Below are 25072 nucleotides of genomic sequence, written 5' to 3'. Positions count from 1 at the left end.
TACTTACAATGGTAGGCACAAATGGCGGGGGTACTCTCCGGTGGAGCAGTTCCTCCCACTTGATGTTCCGGAAAAAGGCCTGTTTTTTCACGTCCTCGGCGTCACGTTCGCTCGACCCCAGCCTTCTGTCTGGTGCTTTGCGCAACAGCTACAAATTAATAATCAGTTTTAGAATTAGGGAAAAAATTAAATTGTTTGATATTCTATCCTGTGTTCACATCAATTGCTCCGAAAGAGAGAAAATGGAAAAAATCCCGTCGTTTAACTTTACCTCAGTATCGTTTTTTTCTATGACGCTTTCGAAAACACTTTTTGTTTGAACATTTTGGAAATAAAAGCCAAAGTCTTAAGGAAAAACATACCTCATTTAAATAAAATGACACATACTAAGAAACCACTTACGTAACACAAAGGTAAAAATAATAATCTACAACATCGTGTATCGTTATTAAGTAAAATGTGAACCTCAAAACACTGAATATTACTAAAATCCAATGCAACTCATACATATTTCTTTAAAAGATGAAAATAAACACAAACATGAAAAACAAAAATAAAATTAAATTAAATGGGAGTCGAATAGGACCTTCGAATCCGAACCAAACCAATTCAACCTTGTCATCCAGCTGTTGAGAGAAGAATATTGGAGTGTTTCATCTATTTATAGGAAATGCCATATTAACGAAATTAGATTTTATTAAAAAAGAGTTGAATTATTGGAGATGTTTGAAAATGAGATTAGGTTCAAAATTAAAGACGCTATTGACATAATTTAAGATTGAACTTCTCTTAGACCTTGTAATATCTAATAGCTTTTCCAAAAGATCCAGTTTTTTGCCTTTCGCACACTTATGTAAAACAGCAGCTACATCATCCAACACCGAAAAATTATGACCAGTTGACAAAAGATGATTCGCAAATGCTGACTTTGTTTCTTTACCATCAAACAATCTTTTTCTTTACCATTAACAACTATTAAAATACCGATGTTGTAAAATAATTAGATGTTCTTTCACTCTGGTGAAATTCCTTGAATTGCAGTGAGTGTCTGGCTGTGTATATCAGACACTTGCCGCAATTCAAGGAGTCCACCCTATATTTCAAAGTCCGCTCCGTTTTATCCTTTGTGTTTACCAGATGTTTCCAAATTGTTTACAGTTTTAAAGGCTATTGTAAGATTAAGATTATTTAAAAAAAAAGTTGGTAAATTAAACGGATACTGAACCGAAGAATGTTAATGATGAATAAATTTATTGAATTTGAGTGTGAAATATGGTAGGAGAAATTATATTTATTCATGAATTTAAGGAAAAGTTTATTTATTGTAGAAAGTGAAAAAGCAAATTAATTGCAAGTTGCTTAATTATAATAAATTCTTTATAAAAAGATTCTTTAGATAGTAGAAGGGTGGACATAACAAAAAAATTAAAAGAAGCAAACTTTTAAGACTATACGAAGTTATCAGTCGTGGACGGTTTTCTGTATATATCGACTTCGATATTATTATTATTAAGTCTTAATGAAAGATCCAAGAAAGTGAAACCTATGATGAATAAAATTAATAAAATATAATGATATAAGAAGCTACTACCTGGGTATATTAGAACTTATAAAGAAGTATTCTATTAGTTTGATGCACTGGGAAAAAGGTTTTTCACCTGTAAAGAGTTTAGAATTGTAGTATCTGGTATATCTATACCTTTTAAAAAATTAGCAAATTCGATGAAATTCTTGGTGGAAAAACAGCTTTCAAAGCCCGTTGTCAAAACTCCATTCGACTAACAAGAAAGTTTGTACCAAGAAGAATCCACAAAAAATACCACAGGTCTGATTAGCTGTCCTTGTTTGGGAACCTGAGACTTAGAAGACCATAGAGTAGGGGAGTCCTGGGGTTTATATGATAAAGAGCTTCCTTTTTAACATTAAAAAATCCAAATGTCAACAAAGATTTATCTAGGACACTTTTCATAAAGATCCTACATCATTTTTCATCACTCAAGCATTGAAAATCATCGGTATCAAGCAAATCCGCGACCTTCTTCACGTAATCTGCGCGTTTCATAACAAGTAGATAAAATCCTGTATCTCCATCTTGAACAATTTGAGCCTTTAAAGATTTGATATATTTGCCATTAAAAATGAAATTAAAATTTTTGTCTAATCTAGGTTTTAAAAAAGAAATTATTTTTGCACTAAGGATATTTTTGTTGGTAATATCTGGAGAATATTTTCAGCTTTAACGGCCAGAGTTTTTCTAATTTTTAAATAAATTTTATGCGAAAAATTACATTTTAAGTTGTTATTTAAAAGATTTTCTTCATGTGTTGAAATTATAACATCAGAAAAATTCAGACATCTTTTGTAAAAATTAATATGTAAATTATACCTGGATTTACGTCGAAACTGAGGTAAATTATTTTGTCTTAATTGTATCAACTAAGTTGACTTAAGAATGTACATTTATTTATCAATCTTCTAAAGTTTTATACTTAAATGACTCAATTTCGTCCCTAAACATTAAATCTAATACACTAAATTCTAAAAAAGGTATCATAGAGGTTAGAGTTAAATAAATGACTTTAAGCTTAGAATTAACGGATTTAAGAAGATTTAATTTCTTATAATGATATTTTATTTCGTCTCTAATCCATATATGGTTTGGGGTTTCTTCACCTCTGTAGTAGAAACTCTTGTGTATTTTGCACCTAACGTTTATAATTTTTTAAAGTAGTTGAATTCGTAAACATTATTGAAGAAACCAAATTTTCTGCAGGAAACTCTTCTGTGCAATTAGGTTCTTTTTGTAGGTTTGGATGAGTGTAGCCTGACTGGCTTTACATATTCGAAATATTCATCCATTATTCAATTCAACAAAGATCTACTATTTTAGTATACATGAGACGGGAAGTAATAATTCATTTATGTTTGTCTGGGACGAAACTATTGCCTCTAGAAGTCTACATTTTATTTTACCTAAAAAATATCCTTAAATAATAAGTTTTGCCTTTTCATTTCACCGAAAGAAACCAATAAAAAATGCTAGAAGCGCTGACAGAATGCCGAATTGACTATCGATAAACAAATATAACGAAACATATATTTCAAGACGCCACAGCTAACGTTAGACTAGGACAGAGGCAAACCCAGAAATTCCAGGTACATGGAAATACTATATCGCCGAAACTATTCATAAAACTCCTGAAATAAGTATGTAAAAGAGCTAATCTGACTGACAAGAGAATCAATATAAATGGAGAAAAGCTCAGTCAGATTGACATGTCAAAAACTCCAGCAATAACAAATCTTGTTACTAGTGAAAACTTGTACGTAGGAACAACAGCCATAGACCAGGTAAGCACATATTATAACCATCTAGGCCACGAGATTTGCATCGGAGGAGACAATCAAACCACCGAACTTCTATGTCGTATAAGGCTGACTCGGATACCGTTCGGCAAGTTGAGTTATGATTTCAAATCTAACCTCCCAAAATGCCTGAAGAAAAATGCTTCTAACCAATGTGTGTTATCAGTGTTGACAGCGGAGCAGAGGATCCGATTGGCTCAAAAGTCGATAGAACGAGCGATGTTGAGGGTTTCTTTTATAGGATTCCAAATGACGGATAACCAATGGGCGAGGCGGATACTGGAGTGGCGAACAGGAGACGAAGCATATCGAAACAGGGACCATCCACCAACACGATGGACCCATGACGTAAAGCACTGTCAAACAAATTGGATCTGAGCGGCACAGGGCTGATGCGAATGGAAAGCGAAAAAGGAGATCTATGTTCAGCAGCAGCCCCATGAAACCTGATTCGCCAAAGCGGACTTTCGGACGGCGACCATCTTAGGGTGACTTGACACTGGGAAAATTTGACAGTAGTGATGTTAGTGACACTCTTGACAGTTTTGACGTTGACTTTATTAGTTTTTGGTTTTGGGAAGGCGTCGCCTCGTAGGTCAAAAAAAGTTTGCTTAAATTAATGGTTTTCTATTTACCCCAATTTCTAGTATCAAGTTTTTCTTGTGGAATTAGGGCATAAAAAGGCATAGAATTTAAAATGGGAACAAGTTTTCTAGACACAGGGTTCCTTGGTGCAGACAATATGGGCTGAATGAATGGAAAAAATATGAGCTGGTAAGAATATTTAGGTACTTAATTAATTTATATTTATATTTATTCAAAATTTTGCTATTTTTCTAAAAGAATCTCCTTGTGTAAGAATATATACGTTATGAATTGTCTAGGGACTTTCTGGACTGTCTAGGGAAAAATAAACGTTTCCCCACATTTTCTGTAAACCTCATGTTAAAAAAAAAGCATGGATGGAGAGATACCAAATCAGTTCATTAAAGGATTTCAATAACTTTACTAAAGTTTGTTCCAACCATTTCTGTCTCAAATTATAATAGGTTTATCTTAGGTTTGATGCAATTCCGTGATATCCGCTAAAACACCAGGTTCTCTTAAAAGACAGTTTTTCTTTATTTTTCCCAAAACCAGAAAAATTATTTTCAGATGACCAATTTGTTGATATTGAAATTCAAATTGCAAGTTTAGAGACTGTAGACACATGTTATGTCCACTTCAACTATCTTATCAGGTAATGTCTAGTAAAATTGTACACCATCAATACCATCAGGGAACTCTTGTTCCAACATTTCCACCAATTTTATTGATAAATATTCTTTTCTTTTAGAGAATAGAAAAGGCATTCTTGCTAAGGCTAGTCTTTCAAAAGATAGCTTAAGACGTGAGCAGAAAATTGAAAAGCAATGTATAATATCCATAAATCCACCATGAGCAAGTTATCTAAATTGAGGTTACTTCTGAAAAATAAAAGAGCACATATTGCTTCTTTAAAGTCTCGTCATAATGATGGAAAGTTTCAGTTTATAGAAGATAATCTTAATGAAGTAACTAAATAATTCATTAACTCTCAATTGCTAAACTCTCAATTCTGGTCACAGGTGGTCAGTGAAAGACAAGGCCTTTCCCCTCTCAATTTTTAAACACAGTCCATGACTTTACAAGTATTTAAGGCTCTTTTTCAAATTCTCATCTCCAAGAACTCTTCAAACTATACTCTCCAATATACCTTTTTTATATACAATATAGCTTTCTCCAATATACCGATTCTGGACAAATCCAACCAATTTTGGAACACCTTGATGTTTGATCCTCTAAATTCTAGACTTTTTTATGAAAAATCCAGTTAAAGAATTTCAGTCTTTGATCACATAGGTTCTCTGGGTAAAAACTCCAACCAAGCAAACCGTCCTCTTGTGTTCATGATTCGACGTCTTGAAAAAACATATAAAATGCCAGTGTCCTATTTTTATACACAACATACAGTTAAGGCATTAGGTTTTAAAAAACTTAACAATTAACTGAATTAAAGACTTGCACTCGATTGGAATGAAACTCTGTGCAACTATTAGTGATCAAGGTAGTACTAATACAGCCACTATAAAAGAGTTAACAATTGAGTACACTAACAATAAACCAACTCTATATCACTTTGTTGTTAATGAGCAAACTATTACTATGAAAGATTATGTTATTAAACAACTAATTGAACATCACATATTCCTATGCATAGGGTATTTTACTGTTTGTCTGCAATCACAGAATGACGTATAACGTCAAAAAAGACGTCACAATATGGTCATTTAATGAGGTAGTCAGCAAAATGCCCTTTCTGTGACGACAAAATAATTAAATGACAATAAAAAGAGGACTTATATTAATGTAACTAGGATGTCAAATCTTGACAGATAAAATAAGTCAGTGAATCAGATAAGTAAATCACTTGATCGCTAATAAAATAACCCCAAACCAGTTTACATTTCTAAGTATAGAATTGACGTGCCTTTTACCGGCCTGTTAAAATTAGTTATTGCTAAATTAGATATTTTTTAGCTACATTCAGTGGATTTAGTTTCGATATAGGGTGGTGTGACGTGTGGTAAAATAGTCAAAAATATTCTTTAGCGGTTACCACTTTCTGGACAGGTTAAATTTATGGCCAGGATAAATAATTCCTGCAAGAAAAATTAGTAGTTAGTAATTATACTTCATAGGTTATGAACCTGCGCCTTTCCGTGTCGTATATTGATCGTCCTCGTTGGTGGACCTATGCGTTTTGATTCAGATTTATGTTTTATGATATTGATTACAGTACACTTTCACGGGTAAGTAGATATAAATAGTGTGCTACTATTGATTTATATCTTTCAAAATATACATTTTCTATATTGTGATGTTTTATAATCTAATAACATATAATTAATATTATACTCTTACAGCATTTCCGTTTGGCAATTGATAGATGCCGGTTTGATCTCTTTGGTTTCTTTATAATGCAGAACTGAATAACCACCTCACTATGATAGTGGTTTATACATTTTATTGTGTTTTATATTTATGCTTGGTACTAATATTAGTAACTTTTTTATAAATAATAGTTTGAACGAGTGTTGTATACATGTTGTATAATTTCGTTATAGAATAATGTTTTTATGATTTCTTGCTTTTTAACAGGTCACCGCACTAGTATTTAACAGTAAAACCTCTATTGAAAATATTAGTTATTTAACCAATATTCAACTAACCATTTTATTATTAGGAATATGATATATGAAAGTGTTTAGAGGAGTTTTCTGCATTTTTACTTTCAGTACCTTCATTTAAAATGGAAAAACTACCAAACCTCGCATTTTTTTAAATTTAATTAAATTTTGTCTAAGTTCTCCTAGTTGTCCCATAGAGTTATGTTCGCCTATGAGTGAAAATTAAATCATATCATAATGAAAAAGAAAATAGATATAAATATGTTCGTTAAACCAAAAAGTCGCGTTAAATAACATTAAATTTTTTGGACTACAGTTTTATATTGACGGGAAAAATACTATTAAACTTTTGTAGCTATTTTACCAAATTTGGAAGCTCTGTATAGAAACTTTAGGCTACTTACAAAGGTCAATTAAACCTTCAAAGAAGAGGTCACTAGAAGCGTCACTAAAATGTCGTCAATAAAAACGTCTTTAAACGGTCAGTAGTATAGACGTATCATTCAAGTCACATATTATCGGACGTTATTTTGGTGGCACATGTTCACGTGATTTTAGTCGTCATTATGACGTCGTTTGCTGAAGTTTTTGTCACGGTTTTGAGATGTCATTTGGTTTTCTGGGATTTAAATATAATTTTGGATTTTTCATACTCTTTGTTCTATATTTAGAAATTTAGACAAGTTTACTATTTTCAAACTTTAAAAAAATTATTATATGCTTAAATAGTTTACAGTATTAACTAATTATTTATCTATTGCAATATTCGGGATACAAACAGAATAATGCAATAGAGACTCTCTAAGATCCAAGACTATTATTATGATATTATAATTTGCATTGAATTATAAATTAACAATGTTAATTATATATTGTATTAGAAATCTTGTATTTTTATTTTCCAGGTGATTAAATAATATATTTTTGTTTACATAAATTATAAAGTAATACAGTTGTTTTATTTCTACACCTGTAATTTAAATAAACATTATTACTGAAAAAATATTCTTTTTTACATATGACATATGTATGTGTATCAATATTACTCGGGGACATTTTTTTGAACAAGAAAAGTGTAAAACATCGTTTAATTGTACAAAGGTTTTTTAATTCTTTTGGTTCAAAAAGTTAAATTTATAAGTTATATTCTATACATATTTGCCCAATTTAGGAAACTACATCAAATTGCAGCCTGTGTTCTGCTTGGTTCAAATAGTTTATATAGGAATTTTTTCCAAATTCTTTTTATATTTTTTGTAAATTAAAAAATATATAAAGAAAATATGTTGGAACGAACAAGTATTGATGACAATCTGTTTTTTGACCGAGTGGAGTACACACAGGTGACATTTAGTAGTTTTCTCAAATTAGGCCCGTCTTAGAATTTGAATTTCCCGCGCGTAATTAAATTTAAATTTGATTTGACCATGCTCTTTATCAAATTTTATTGTTTAAACGGGTTACCCATAGAGTTATGGCTTACAAATGTCAGAAATTAGTTCGAATTATTGCACCTTCAGTAGAGAGCCAAAATTTCTTCCTGTTAACGAGGCAACCCACATTTCTCTATATTTGTATTTTGTGTTGAGCAGTGGACACAAGAAGATTGATCGAAGAAGATGATAATGACCAAGTTTTGCATTTGGGGGTCTCTCATAAATTATGATTGAATTTACTTACCCTTCTCATAATGGCAATACTTTCCAAAGACAAGAACCTAGGGTAGCGCACCTCGTCGTTGACGATACTATCGAAGACCTCTTCCTCGTCGTCGCCGGGGAAGGGGCTCTCGCCGACCAGCATCTCGAAGATGAGGACGCCGAGGCCCCACCAGTCGACCGCGCGTGTGTACGACGTCTCCGTTAAGACTTCGGGCGCCAAAAACTCGGGGGTGCCGCAAAAGGTGCCGGTCCGGTCTCCGAAGCCCATGCCCTCCTTGCACAGACCGAAGTCCGCGATTTTCACGTATCCTTCGGTGTCGAGAAGGAGGTTGTCTAGTTTCAGGTCTCTAAAATGGATAAAATTACATATAAGTTACATACCGGGTGGTGCTTCGCCGAGCGGAACATAGGAAATCTCATGTAAATTTTAAGGGGGTCAATTATTGGCTTCCCTGTACATTTTATAGAAAAAATGTAAGATAACTTTTTGAAGAGACCAATCTGGCAAACCCCTTGTGCAAAGTTTCAAAAAATTTTAATAAGCGAATCTTGAATTATTCTATTAAATGTAATTGCAAAATTAGAAAATTTTCGGTTCAGGTAAAACCAAACGGGCACCAGTAAAATTATTATTTTATTGTCACTGACGTGAGGAAAAGTGTCAATAAAAGGGAAAAAAAAGATCTTTTTAATTTAGCAAAAAAACAAAATGGCCGCCATAAGAAAAAAAGAAGTTGAGGATGGAATCTCAGAACCGAAACGTCGCAAACAAAAACTGAGTTCAGGTATGCATTGTCCTTAAAAAGTTGTCCTAATAATGTTTTTACAGATTTTAAAAATACGTTGAAATAAAAAAAATACAGCCCTTTTTCCATAAGCAACTTTTTGATTTTTTCCAAATATTTCAACATCGGAAAAAGATAAAATCGTTCTGAAAGCGGCACTAAATTGGTAACTAAATGCCCTACAACTTTCCCCATTTAACCAATTTTCTATCTCTTATAGTTTCCAAGATACCCATACATGTACACCCAATTTGGGCCACACTGTATGATACCTGGGGTCTGAGGAGGTTAAAGCATTTAAACCAAGGCATACTTTAGAAGAGGGAGGGAAAGAGCGCCGTTAATATTTTTCTGCTGATTTTCATTCAAAATTGTCGGTTTTGGTCCAATGAAACGCCAAACTTTGTAATCCATGGCAAAAAGCAATATTTTCAAAAAGTCAACGTTTGGTGCGCCATATCTTACCATTTAGGTATTATTGGACCATGCTTTATTGAAGGATTTTTTAATCAAGAAACGTATCTTCAAATTTTGGAAAGATTTCTTGAAGAATACTTAGAACCTTTACCAGTTGATCAAAGAATAATTCTTTATTTTCAACACGACGCGACGGTTGTCCAGTGCACTCCACTATTCGAGTAGCAGAAGGGTTGAATAGAACTTTTCCGAATCAATGGATCGGAAGACGCGGCCCAATTGAGTGGCCGCCAAGGTCACCTGATTTAACCATTTCGGATTCCTATATATGGGACCGACTCAAGCAAATTGTTTATTCCGAGCGATTACCAAATAATGGGGAATTACTAAAACAAAGAATTAGAGATGCTTGTAAATCAATTGCCATTGAAGAAATTAGAAATCCTTTTAAAATGTTTTTATTAAAGATATTGAAAAATGTTTCGATAATGGAGTAAAATACTATAAGTAAGTAAAATAAATTTTCTTGTTAAATTAGACGTACTATGTACATTTTATTACAAACATTTTTTTGAGGATGGTCTGTAACTCTTAGATCAGTGATTTAACTATTAGATAAATAGATTAGTTAGTTTTTCAAGGCATGCTTTTTAAAAAAAAAGGCGATTTTTAAAAAATAAAAAATATGCAAAATTTTATTTTTTAATCGAGCAGGGCTGGACGCCAAACGGTAAAATTTGCAAAATTTTTTGTCATTTTTACGTATAAATTTGCTCATCCTGGGACACACTGTATATTGTATACCACTATGGCTATATTACAGTTATTTGTGACTAAGTGACGTAAAACCCAATAAATTAGTTTTTTCTTCTTTTTTAATGAATTATCGAACTCTCACCTGTATATAATTTTGTTTTCGTGAAGATATTGCAGACCTAAAACTACACAGGCGGCGTAAAACACGGCCCTGGGTTCTGTAAAAACGTCGGCGTGGATGTGCATCATAAGGTCGCCGCCGGCGGCGTATTCCATCACGAAGCAGACGTGCGCGTCCGTTTGGAAACAAGCGAACAGATTCACGAGGAAAGGATGACGAATGTTGTTTGCCACTGGAAATAAAAAAAAAAATATGAATATGTTTAATATTATAATGATTAGACCCAATTATCTGAGATTGATTCCGTATTTTCAAATATAAACCACATTAGAAATGTATGTAGTCTTTATTTAATTTTTTTAGGTTTTTAAATAGATTTTATTGTAGTGGCTCCAAAAAGTCACAGAGTTTCTAAAAAAAACGTATATCTTTAAAAGTACTTTATTTGCTATAGAAGTAAAAACTGAAAAAAGCATGGAATAAATTAAACATTTCTGGAAGGCATACCCCTCAGAACCTTGGCGGAGAAAAGAGTGACTTCAAACATTAACAGTTACAGAGATCGTGACCATTGGCGAAGCGTGAACATTTTTTTTCGGTAGACAAACAATCAAAATCGTTAATTATTTAAAAATCTGTATTCAATATTATTCACTTTAATGAAATAGAGAATGAAAGCGCATGAAATATTAACTCAAAGAGAAAAATTATGTAGTGATATAAAAAAGAAAAAAATAATTACTACTAGCATAAAAAGGTAGATAGATAAAAATAAATACAGTGAACTCCGGTTATAACGTACCCTCTAGGGTGAATAAAATTAGTACTTTATAACCGGAGGTACGCTATAAAAGAAACCCATAAAAATAAATATGTAAAGATTTATTTGTTTTAATTAAAGGACTAAATTAACAAAAAATACATTCTAAGTATTAAATACAAAAAAAGATATAATATTAATATGTAACATATAACATTGAAATAGGATACATATACATATGTAATCAAAATAAATCTGTACTATTTATTAGTTACGATTTTTCAAAAAAATAACGTGTTATTTTTGTTTGCTGATTTTTTTTTACACAATTTGAAATTCTCGATGTGCTTCTCAACTTTTAACGAGGCTTGTAAAATTGTATCATCAGATCCGAAATCAGTATATTGTAAGAAATTCGTAACAGTTTTAATTGCACAAAGTGCTTCACAATAATTTGGAATGGGTTCGTTCACTGGTCCATCATCGCCGCTTTCGTTATCGGAACTTAAATCATTCGTTGAACAGTTTGATTCTATAACTTCGGCAATAATGTCGCAATCCGTTAAGGATTTCGAATTTCTCCGTTGCTACCAGATACATACATACCAGATAGATTTTGCAACCAATAACTTAGCGGAATATCCCAGTCATCATCATCACCAACACTTTTATATTTCTCGTACCACTGATTCAGAGGCAAGTCATCGTCTGAATCAAACTCCTCGATCGATTTCACTAGACCAGCATGTCGAAAGCAGTTTTGAATCGTTTTTTGTGAAACCTCATTCCAAGATTTCGCAATTATTTTTATCGAGTCTAGAATTGTTAGATTGATCGTTTCCTATACATAAAATATCTACGGTAATAGGTTTTCAGGCATTTTATTATGCCTTGATCCATTGGTTGTATGACAGAAGTGCAATTGGGAGGCAAAAATTCTAATCTGATATTTGTCAGAATTACATTCTTTGGAGGAGCTGCACAATTGTCCACTAGAAGCAATATTTTTCTTTTTTGACGTCTTAGTTTTTCATCCCACTCTTTCAAATAATTAATAAAAATGTCTGAAGTCATCCGTGCACGTCTATTCGATTTATAAATAACAGGCAGGTTTTTAATATTTTTTATGCACCTCGGTCGTTCGGTATTTACCAATGACAAAAAGTTTACATTTTTCCCAAACGGTGTATCTTAGCTTTGATTGTTTGCCTCCCACACACTTTTCTCCTCTAAATTTCAGTGTACGGTCTGGAGTCATCTTGTAAAATAGTCCGATCTCATCCCCAATAAAAATATCTTCACAGCTGTAATTTTGTGCAATACCTGGCCATTTCTCGGTTAACCAGCTCACCACAGCTTCCCTGCTAACATCTCCTGCTTCACCGGACACTTTGCCGACATTGATGTTGTGACGAACTTTAAAACGCTCGAGCCAACCCGTAGAGCACTTAAAATCACCACTTATAGGATCTGGTCCAGACACTTACTGGTCCACTTATAGAAATATTTTCGGTTCTTCTCACCTCAAACCATTGAATAAGAGCTTGATCCACATCTGGGCGTACGGGATTCCTAATTTTTCTCTTCGCAATTCTTTGCGATTTATTTTCACTTGCTTGCTTGATTTTTTCACGATTGCTCCAAATTGTAGAAACTGTTGTTTTTGCCATATTTTTCCTTCTCGTAATTTCCGATTTGTTAATGCCACTTTCAATACTTTTAATGATGTCTATTTTTTCTTTCAAATTTATAGCTCTGCGCTTATCCGCCATTTTACCAAAAAAACTACTAAAACTCGCACTCGCACAATAACACGCAATGTCCAATCTAAAACTACCGGTCATCTCATTTTGCATGTTCTATAAAAATTCTCAGAGTCGAGAACTGGAAATCCCCGGCGGCCTCGATGCCAACGCGCGAAGACAGAGAAAATTACTCTGCTTATAACATACCTTTGTACGTTACAACTGGAAAATTACTGTCAATCGGGCAAAAATATTGAACGTTATAGCCGGAGTTAAAATTTTAGTTAGTACGTTATATCCAGTAAAATGACAAGACTATTTGGGCGGGTTCCGAATTATAAGTACGTAATAACCGGAAGTACGTTACATCCCATGTACGTTATAGACGGAGTACACTGTACTACTTAGCCAATATCGAACAGTCGTTCATAAATAACCACTAAAAAAACATTTTCTATACACCCAAAAATAAAAATACTAATTATTAAATTACTATAGCACGCGCCCCCACCAAATGCCAAATGCAGATTCATCAAAACAAAACAAAACTGAAGATGTATTGCGGCTGACCAGTTCAAGCGTGTCCATAAACAATAACCCTCAACAGCATAATAAAATAGCTGGTCGACATCGATAGACAAAAGCTCGAATGTCTTTTGCCGCGAGTAAATTTTGTTTTGCATACGTAATAGGCTGAATGCTGATGCGGTCGGACCTCTGTAGCCTGCTTGATGCGTATTTGGTTCGATTAGATGCTCCAAATTTTGGAAGACAGATATCAATGTGTCTTCCTGAGGCTCGTATATGTTAATTGGGTGTTAGCCCTGTATTTTTATCTTAATCGGTGCGGCAGACGGGGGCGCCTTCGGATTAATCATGTTTAGATACTATATAATAATAGTAAGTTTTTTTAAATTTTAATTCAACAATTACATAAAAAAATTACGTGATAAATTAATGACAAATAACTGGATAATTTTGGGTACATTGTTTACCTTGTCTACTCGTACGCTTCGCCACTGATCGTGACAGATCGAAAGTTGACAGGTGGGAGTTAGTAAACATGGAGCATTACACGGTAGAACAACACGTCCTGCAGCGGTACTCTCTAACTCGATAAACAGAAACAGACAAGAAAAAATATAGAAAGAAAATATCTTTCTATGCGCGATTAGCATTCGCTAACCTTTTCTCTATGTCACTAGGCATCGTTCGGCTTTAGACATTCTTATACTAACCAATCTACAAACATTAGCCTATTTCTATAGCTAATGGGACTTTTCACAGCCCACAATGTCAACTATTGAAATGTCATTCGATATTATCGTTCTTTTAAGTAATAAGTCTGCTTTGTTATTCTTTCTGTTTTCATCCTATATCCATAAGGGATGCCGATAAGGGAAAAGTTTTCTTATAGATTTTTGAAGTAATTTTAGGTATCAATAAGACGGCGAGTTTTATGATGGATCCTCCTAATTTTATCTTATCTCTTTCCTAGTGTCTATTTATAATAGCTTAATATATATATATAATAGCTATATATATATATATATATATATATATATATATATATATAGTATTTTCAAAATTTGTGAAGGGTAATAAAACCCATTTTATTCCCTTCTGTGGAATCACTGGGAATTTCCCAATTTCGGGGCGTAAATAAGCGTGGATAAACTATATGACCTTATAAACTTAATGATCGTTTTAAACCTGAAAAAAGTAGTTAACAAATTATAGTTCACTCTAAGATATACATACCGTTGATCTTTTCACCGCAATAAAAACCTAATTATTTTTTTGTGGACTTTTATGGTTTAACATTTTCTAATAAAATACTATTCTTTATTTAATTAGTAAGTTTAATTTAGAATCACTTTCAAGCCGACCCTATTCCCTTTATCACTTCTTAAAAACGTTGGTCCTTGCACAATGGGGCTTAATGGTCTAATATGAGAATTCGTTGATTTTCAAATCTGCTACAAAAACATCCCCACAACAAAGATAAATACATCTTTTTTTCAATGTACTAAAAAGAGACGAAAGTAATAGCAAGACCATACAACCTCTTTATATATTTCTATTCCGAACTCTACCCGATCGAAGCCAGTTGAGATTGAGAGTAGAGTTTAGACTTTTTTTCTATAATAGTAAGAAATTTTCTTTCTATCGAGTTAGAGAGTTCGCTTGCTGGTTGTCAAAAATTACTATGAAATTGGTAACGTTTATTTTTATTTAATTAATTTTGCTTAACTCATCTAGTGTGAAAAAAATTAAAAAAATCGAAACTACTAGTTCGGTTAATGATATGAAAAATACGATAGACGTCATTCCGAATAAAACATCAGGGCAGTTGACGAGAGTGTGACAGAAGGGCCAAATACGTCAATTCGTCTCGGGCACAAGAATTTGACATTTCAACAGGCCCTCTTCAACGAATTCTCACTAAACATTTACAGTTGCATCCCTACAAAATCCAACAACTTTTGCCAGCAGATAGCGAAGAGAATTCATAAATGGGACCCTTGAGCAATCTTCTGATTTTGCAAACAAAATAATTTTTAGTGATGAGGCCCATTTTCCGCATCGATGGCTTCGTTAATAGGCAAAACTGACCCATTTAGTGCTTAGAAAATCCACGAATGGTTCATCAGAAAGCAATGCATCTCAATAAGGCATATCAGCCTTAACTGTGTTATATCTACTTAACTACCAAAAAGGGTACTGAAAAATATTAAACAAAAAATAATTAATATTATAGATAAGAAATTCACTTATTAAATTATGACATTGATTAAATATTTGTAACATTAAATTGAAATAAAAAGTATATTAACTTAAAATTTAAATAAGTGAGACAAATCTATGGTTAGTAATATTTAAATAAATGGATTAAACTGGCCTGTATATTCCTCCAAGAAATCAACGGCTAGCCTTCACAAAACCGAGGTTGTGGATGTATGCCATTTGTAGGTCAGCTATCCGGACTGGGAATCTTTAATACTAGCTCTAACTCTAGCTCCAGCTCCACCGCTTTCAGCAATTTCCCGGGAAAATCAAAAGCCTGCAGCTATCAACAACTGAAGAAGAATAAAGAGGAAAACGGAAAAGTAAAACCCTTGCTAGGTTTTATTATCTATCCATCAAAATCTTGGGCATCCTGCACCAGAATTATGAAATAAACGGTTCCCTAAAGGAACAAGATTAAGGACCATTAATTATAAACCATATCGGCCACTTCCTGCTTTACAAACTTCAGAAATTAAAAAAACTGGCCTCTTACCTGCGCTCCTACCTGCAACACGGGAATAAGTATTCGAAAAATGGACGCAGTACCGACTCAATCAATAACGACCCCACCTGTCGCCTGAGCTGTCAATATCAGCCAATCAGAGAAAATATTAATTATGACCCATCAGAGAAGTGACGGACCGTCAACAGAAAGCATGTATAATTAAACCAGGAGAGTGATGCGTTACAGTAGTAATGTGTCATTGACAGTGTGAATTTAAAGAAATATAATAAAAGAAGTTGACTGAAATTATTAATGTAATTATTGAAATTAATGAAATGTCAATGGAGCGTTAGTGAACATAAGGAATAGAAAAATAAAACGCTACAATATCTACTTAGATTTACTAGAAGCCATAAATGTAAAAATTTTATTTTTTTTTGTTTCAAAAATAAATATATTACGAAAAAGTAAATATTAAAAGTCCTACGCCTATGTCTATAGTGTAGCATTATCGAAAAAAGAAGGTCAACAAATTTGAACCGTGTTTATGTTGCGATGTCGATGTTGCCATCACGAGCGAAATCAGATTTCCTCAATTTCAATGATTGATGATTGGCTTAAAATTCTATTTATGAACGAGCAGCTTGGTCTATACTTGGTCATTAGCCTATGGTTAACTACAATACAAACCTTCAAAAATCCGTTTTTCCGATAATAGCGATTCCACCTCGTCTCTGGCAATGATATCGCCCTTCTTCAACGCTTTAATGGCGAAATACTCCCCGGTGACCTTGTATTGGGAAAGGATTACTTTACCGAAGTGACCGCGGCCCAAAACACTGATCAACTTGAACTGGTCCACGCCCATGCCCTGATTGGGGCTGGGTTGGGCAAGTTGCTGGGACTGTCTGCGGGATTCGTACGCGCTGTCCCTGTAACCCAACTCGCGGGCTACCGGTCGTGGACGTAGTACTACTGGCGCCTGATCGAACAACGGCTAAAACAGTTTTTTTTAATGTTAGTATTGGGTCATTTTTAAAAGTGTATTAAGGGTTTTAGTAAAAATATACGACACACAATAACAAACAATAACCGAATGTCTTGGAAAAATATTAGTAAACTTCAATAATGCAATATAATAAGTCTTTTGATCTATCCGAAAGATATTAAAAATGCAGATTTAATAAAAAATAGGGGAATGAGGGGCAATGATGTCGTGAACTTCGTTAATAAGATGCCCGGGTATAATTCTCGAGGATTCAGCAAAATCTGATGATGCATAACCAAGTTCTGAAAAGGGCATCTAGTTTTTTTTTGACAAAATTAAAGTTAGTGTCGAATACTACAGGGTGTAAAGGTATATGTCATAATTTGAGGAGGGCGTTCTTGGACCGATTTTAAGTCGAAAAGTTCATATAAACGTGGGCCCTAAAATGCTTAGTTTTTAAGATACTTGTTATAGTTTTATTTGATTTTCAGTTTTTAATCAGTTTTTCAAAAAATATGATTTTATTATTATTATCAATCAATTATAAACACAAAATTACTCTTTCACTTTTGCAGTGAAACTTAACGTTTGGAAGAAATCGTCAAAGAATGCCTTATGTATATAAACTGTTTTCTTAACAGTTTGTTTTTATTTCTCCTTTGGTCTTAAAACGTGCATTGTGCTAATTAAAAAATGATAAATTATTCTAATTTGGAAATGACACAAATGCATGTCCTTTATGGTCTTGCCAAAGCAGTCTATCTAAAGCATCTAAAGCAGTTAGTTGGAGCAGTTGGTTTTTCGATGAGCAGATAGCAGTTAGCAGTTTTCGAGCAGCTAGCAGTCCACAGCGTAGCAAAAACAGTCAGTAGACGTAAGAAAAACCATCCCAAATGGCAGACAACAGTGTCAACTCGCCCCCCCATAGTCAGTGGGGGGCCAAACCACCATCGACAAAGACAACAGCACAGCCAAAAAGAGCCTTCCGACGGAGAATCAACGGAGAAAGCAGAAAAATATGAAGAACTAGAGCGGGGTAAGTCTCTAGCTGGCAGTCATCTTAAATCCCGACCACACCATGGCTGTAGGACAGCATGACAGTGCCGAAGTATATAAAACAATCTGTGAAAGCCTCAAAACGGAAATTCAGATTCTGGAGCAGCGTATTGAAGACAAAGATAAACAATATGAAATGCTCAAAAATGACAATGAAATAGTAAAAAATAAACTAAATGACACTGAGGAAGAAGTTGACCTTCTTAAAGAGCAAAACTATGTCTTCAATAAGCAACTCCAGGAAATGAACAATAATATGGAAAAAAATAATAAAAATAAATGAAAAATTAGATAACGACAATAAAAATCTTGCCGGGCAGCTGGGATCGTTGAGAGACCAGTTAAACGACAACAAAAAACAAGAAAATTCAAGAAAAAGGTCAAGAAAAGATGCAAACATCGTCTCCCCGCGAGACGAGGAGATGCAGCAATCTGAAGACTCTGAAATAAATACCGATACTGAAGAGCCTGGTCCTTTAACGCTCCCAGATGCTACGACAAATAGTAATCCGGGAAAGCGGGACACAACATCTGTAAAAAATCCACTTTTTATGCCTCTTAACAATTTAACAATTGAGGGAAAAGGGAGAAGTGCGGAACCGGGCAGCTCCAAAATATCTAAAGTAGTCATTAGAGACATAACGAACTGGGCCAAAAAATACCAAACAATCATGGAAAATAAAATAAATATAGTAAAGGTCCAAAAGGAGAGGCTAGGTTTGGCACTCTTCCCAAAAACCACACAGGATCATAGAAATTTGACTGCTCTCCTCAAGGAGAGGGAGGTGGAATTCCACTCCTTCTTCCTGGAGGAGGACAGGAAAGTTAACGTTATCCTGAGAGGTTTCGATAGAAACTTCGACCTAAAAGAAATCGAAGATGAACTGAACCCGATGGGATTCGAGCCCGAAGAAATAGGCTGGTTTAACACCGGCCCAGGTCGCAAAAGGTAAACGGATCTCATCCGGTTCCTAATAAAAAAAAAAACAGAAAGATATCTACAAGGTCGATAATTTCCTGAACATGAAGCACCTTAAAACATTTAAAATTAATAACATAAGGCAGGTGGGACAGTGCCATCGCTGTCAGGAATTTGGACATGCCGCGAGCAAAGATAACATCTTTATTCAAATTGTAAAAAAGACGTGCAGCACCGGCCCAGTGTTTTGCAATTGCGGCGGCGACCACCCGGCCAGTTACTGGTGCTGTCCCAAAAATCCAAATTTCATAAACAGCAAGAAAAATTTCCTCGGGCCCGACGTTCAGGGGGACGGAAGCTATAAAAGTACCCGCATTAGAAACCAAACAGGCTAAACTACCAATACAGAACAGTACATTATTAAACCTTCTATCTCTGCCGGAGGATGAAATAAACCAAAAAATAGACAACCTAATTATAAAACTAAATAAGTTGACGTCTAATCCGGCATTCAAATTATTATTGCCCTAAAATCTTCAACACTTCATGAAAAAAAAAATTTACCTACAAAACCGGCCAAAAGACTGTCGAGCTGGGTGGGCGTGGCCTCAACCCGTGAGCCCAACCAATCCCAGCCGCCCACCCAGCACATAAATATACAAGAGTCTACGTAACAACTTTTCCCGTGGCCTTATCGCCCCGTATCGCCACGTGGCCCCGTCAAGCCATCGCTGAAATTGTATTACCTGTATAATAAATAAAACGTTTTTCGAGGCTGAAAGCTGATTAGATTTACTGGTGACACGTTAGTTGAGTTATTTTAGGTATATTAGTATTAATAAAATCTGTTTTTTAACAGTTTTATTCATCTTTGGCCTGTATCTAAAATATATGTACATTTTGATTGTTTCAATTATTGCACTAATTTTTTGACTGTTGAAATACTTCTACTTAACCGATTGTAACAAAATTTTACACAAACATTGGGTTCTTGTCTTATGACAATACAATATTATTATATTCACCAACCTTATGGAATTAACCCGGCATCGGCAACCAGCAACCCCTAGGTAGGTACCTTAATAGAGGGAGGAGATAGCTTTGATTTTAAATTAGAATAAGGGCAAATTTAATAAAATACCTCGTTTTAAAGGTTTCATTCGGCCAGGTGAAATTGTGCAGTCATAGAAGTAATAAAATGCTAATTAAAAGACAAGCCAAAAACCAGAAAATAAAATATAATAAGCTACTTTTGGTATTGATATATTAAATATGTAGGTAGTATTTCTAAACAAAATTATGACCTCTGGATCAACTTTAAACAATTTATTAAAATAACGTGAGGTGCACATTCGCCAAAAAAAATTATAGCTGATGCGGCAACCTTACAAACAGAGAGTCGCCTAAAAAAAGAGGCTTCATACGCCTGCGAAAATTGGCCAAAAAAGGGCTTTTCTGGAGAGATGAGATCTAAGAATCTAAAAGGTTTTTTGATATAGGGTTTTAAAATATTTGTTCAGAAAGGACAAAACTAGACTTCTGTAGTTTTATTTTTTTTAATTAGGCCTAAAATCATATAAAAAACAATGCTTAAACATACGGAAAATTAAGATAATTTTCAACGCTATATTTTAGCTGTTTAGAATTTAAATTTCAAAGAATTGATTCTACAGATGTCTAGATTAATCCATTAACTAACAATTTTTTTAAAAAATAATATTAAAAAAGCGCTAATTTCTTAGATCTCATCTATCCAGAAAAGGCTTTCAACGCAGTTTTTACCGGATAAATTCTAATATTGTTGAGTGATTGCTAATCGATATAGTTGATTGATAATCGATCGTACTAAACGTCACCCCTTCTGTACTACTTTGAACCCTTCTGTACTATTTTTGAAATTTTCGAAACAAAAATCGACGGGTCCGACTAAAGTTTAAAAAAAATTGAAACCCCTTATAAGGTAGGCATTTAGTAATATAACAAAACATATTTTATTACTACCAGGTATATCCGTAAAATAACTCAATAACGTGTCACCAGTATAATTAAATGTATCAAAATCAAAACAACCAATCCGTTCGGCTTCAAAAACCTAATATCTAAATACAATCAATACAGGATAATATAAAGTGCAAGTACATATTTAAATGAATCGACGGGGCCACGGGGCGATCAGGCGACGGGGCGAAAAAGTGCGCTCCATCGGAAAAGTTGTTACGTAGACACTTGTATAAATATGACCAACACTTCCATATCCATTATCCTACTCAGTCAATTCCCTTGTTCCGTGCCGTCAACAGCTAGAGCACCTCGATGCGACCAGGAAAAAAAAGATAGGCGCCAAAAAAACGTAAACAAACAGCATCAAAAAACTGGTATACGATGCTAGGCCGGAGGACTTCAGTGTATAACATCATGGTCTTGCCATTGGTAATACTATGGAGGCGCGGTGTTTGGTATCTAATCCTAATTGAGATACCCTAAACGCAGATATTGTTCTGTCTCCAAGACAGAACAATATTTATTAACATTCATAGTCGTCTGCCTGAATCTGGCGGTGGTGTTTGAGCAATTTAAGACCCAACGATTTCCCACAAAAAAAATTTTTGGAAGAACTATATTATGCACTAAAAAATGAAATAAAAAACCTCTTACTAAATGACGCCATTCTTAAAACATTGCTGTGCGAAAACTCTCCAATATGTCATATAGACATATGTATACTCATTTTAAGAAAAAAAGTTCCTATGAACATATGTCCTAAACGTCTTAACTTTTGAGATACAGGGTGTTAAAGTTTTCAAAATAATCAGTTTTTTAATAATAACTTAAACAATATTGTAGACATTTTTATAAAATTTGGTGCATGTATTCCATGCATCAAGACGCATTTTTTGATGTGCAAAAAAAAATATTTTCTTGGCCAGTGGCGTCTGTACAGGTGTTTTATTGAATATTTTTAGTAAAGCCTTTCGCTTTTTTTTAAAACAATAATCATTTTTAAAATCCTCAATTACTTTTTAGTAAATTTGATCTCTTGGTTTTTTTTCGTCCGACGCATGGTTTTCGCTTAAGAAAATAATAACTTTTTTACTTTTCATGATAAACAAGTGAAATTTCTTATATCGATAGAATAGTTATAAGAGCATCTTGTGACATATTCTGTTATTTCATGTTACCTCCGGTTTAACAGGCAGTGACACCAACTTTCTTATTTTAAATGGGACATTTGGTAAATTATTACGTATTTCGATAAAAAATAATATTCTGAAAACAATTATATACATATATAGTTTTACAGGCCTATTTAAAATGTCCAAACCATTAATTTCAGCATTTACTTTATTTTTTTAAATAGTACATTATTGGGAACAACCACTTTTGAAATGCGGTTTCTTTTTCCCAATAATTTGATATGATTTTTTTTTAAATCGGTTGATAAATAAGCCCATAAGCGAAAAACTAAATTTAGATTCCAATTTTTAAAATTGTATTGTCAATAATCTTATTTTAGTTTCCATTCGTATATACAGGCTGTCCATTTTAAATAAATGTCTAACTTAAAAAAAATATAATTTGTATATTAAACTGTTAGTAAAGTGTATTAAGTGCATTATTAAAAAAATTAAAGTTTATGCATGCATGCACTACGATAGATAATAATTTTTAAGGGATTTATTGCCTGGTGTTTGGAAGAAGGTTGAAAGGCTGCAAAAAATGTCATCTGTAAGTACAGACATATGCAAAAAAGGGTTTATTGTGCATTTTTATTAATATTAAGTAGAACATGTTATTTAAATGTTTAAGCCTTAATTATGTCCCTACCAACTTTCCATCTAAATTTACCAATATTATTAATTAATTAAATTTTAGTAATTATAACTTATCTCTAATGTTATTTAACCAAGTCCAAGCAATCATGCAATACTTTTAGTGTTTATTATTTACAACCAAAAACGAGTTATTGACCCAAATGGAAAATGAGGGAAGAAAATATGACATAGAGAGAAATAATATTATTTGGTTTTTTTTTAACGATTATAATGCATCTTGCAAACTTTGTATAGATCTAAAACATTATAAAATAGAATATTGGGAACATAATTTTCACTTTTATTAGTGCCACTTCTTTAAATAATATAATTTTATTAAATTTAAAATTTAACTTTTAGACTTTAGCTTCTTAAAAGCAAAAATGTGGCCCAACTGTTAACTACATTAAAATTTCTTCAAAAAGCCAAAAATGCTCTGTATTTTAAGACCCCTTATTATAAGGTAAAAATTTACTTACTTTATTAAAATTTGCTTTAAACTTCAAAAACAAAAATTAATTTGTTCAGAGGCCGACGTTTCAATATCATTAAAATCATCCTCAGGACTCCCCATTAATTAAGTTAAATATTTGAAGAAAAACGATACTTGAAAAAAATTGTTAAACACAACAATTGCAACAAGTCTCTCAAACTTGCAACATTTTATATAAAGTGAAAATGATTTTACCAAAAAGGAGTGTCTTGTAGGTGATATTTAAAAATCGAAACGTCAATACCTGAAACAATCAAACATTTGTTTTCCCGTATCAATTATATTTATTTAAAAAATAATGTTGCCCAATTCTCTAGCCTTAAAAGTAATTTCTCTCTCAGACCTAAGGAAAAAGTGGGATAAGAGGGGAAAAACATGGTACGACAATGTAACAAACAAGTAAACCAATATGCAGCAGCCAAACACAAATGTTGCAGAAAAAAAAAGAAAAATAAATCACCTCGTCGTCGGGAAACTCGATGACCGGCTGAGGACTAGGTAAGACAAAAAAGAAATCGTTGTTCGGTTGGATTATTTCGACTGTTTGAGTGAAAGTTGCGTTCGCGAACGCCTCCTGTTCTTCCTCCAGGAAGTCGAATTCGCGGAGAGCTGCTGCGCTCTGGAAGAATACGTTTTTGGTTTTTTTTGTTCGGGCATTTTAAACTAAACCTCCAGCAGTGAAGGGGATAAAAAGGTGCTTTTAAGAGCTCTACTCCTTTACCGACATATAAAGATACTTATATTAAAATGAATACAGTGTTATCAGTGCTAGTAATTGTTATATTATTCCCAAACCTTTCAAATTTTATATAATATAGTATATCTAGTTCTGTTTACTCTTAATATTTCATAAGGCACTTATACTGTCGTCCTAGAGAAAAAGACCGGGTCTCTCAAAACGTTACTTTTGAGGGATTCGCCATAAATACGTATATATTCTCCATATTTCATAATATTTATTAAGGCATATATTATTAAATATTAAATGAAGGGGAAAAAAGTTGGATCTTTTGGAGGCTATGGAGATTAATAAAGCAGTAAAAAGCCCCCAATTGTGTGATTTAATGATAAGATTACGGGTCAAAACCAATTTTTAACAACTTTAGCCCATTATCTCCAGCTCCTGCGACAGTGGCTACATCTTCCGTAAACCACACGCACTATCCCATATAAATTATCCCAGTCCTCGTAAAAGTGTAATTTATTGCATACCTTTGACACCATCTACCTTAAAATAGTCATGAATATCATCTCATGCTGCTATTTTAAGAATTGTAATCGTTTAGCGTACTTTTATATACAGGCTGATTTTTAAGTTGATACTTTTTTTTTAACTGTGTATAGAACTCGGTAAAATATACATTTTTTTCAAATAACTTTTTTCGATACACTCAAAAACAAGGAACATACAGAATAAAAAAAGCGAATATGGGTTTGTTTTTCATCGTCTGTTTATGTTTAGTTTTTGCTCGAATTTTTGTATTATCGATCACGCATTGTACCGATCAGTTAGTCTTAGACACTTTTGGTTTATTCTTGTTAATTTTAAATTTGCAAATCCTAAAAATGGCACATCGTTATGAAAACAATGAACTTGTGGATATGTTGCTGCTGCTGCTTCGGTATTATACGCAGACCGCTTTCCTTTGCGGAATCATCCTACACCCAGAAGTTTCATAAATCTTATTCAACGGGCTAGGGATACTGGCGATTTACGGGAATATCCAAGGAGACCTGAAAATGTTCATA

At 33.5% G+C, this 25072-nt stretch overlaps 1 protein-coding gene across 3 annotated transcripts in view; it reads right to left on the bottom strand.

Annotated features, from left to right (window-relative positions):
• Positions 1-25072, bottom strand: part of LOC126739275 (serine/threonine-protein kinase N) — a 141431-nt gene that overhangs the window by 7713 nt on the left and 108646 nt on the right. For 2 of the 3 annotated variants that reach the window (XM_050444879.1, XM_050444878.1), the window contains exons 12-16: positions 23784-23942; positions 16746-17052; positions 10337-10547; positions 8256-8583; positions 8-148 (exon numbers count right to left, since the gene is read on the bottom strand). In XM_050444879.1, coding sequence (XP_050300836.1) covers positions 8-148; positions 8256-8583; positions 10337-10547; positions 16746-17052; positions 23784-23942 — 1146 coding nt within the window. The remainder of the gene's footprint in view (positions 1-7; positions 149-8255; positions 8584-10336; positions 10548-16745; positions 17053-23783; positions 23943-25072) is intronic. The other variant, XM_050444880.1, reaches the window with a different exon arrangement.

This window comes from Anthonomus grandis, chromosome 8, assembly GCF_022605725.1.
Source record: "Anthonomus grandis grandis chromosome 8, icAntGran1.3, whole genome shotgun sequence".
NCBI classification, from domain to species: Eukaryota; Metazoa; Arthropoda; class Insecta; order Coleoptera; family Curculionidae; genus Anthonomus; species Anthonomus grandis.
This window is presented reverse-complemented; position numbering and strand designations above follow the sequence as displayed.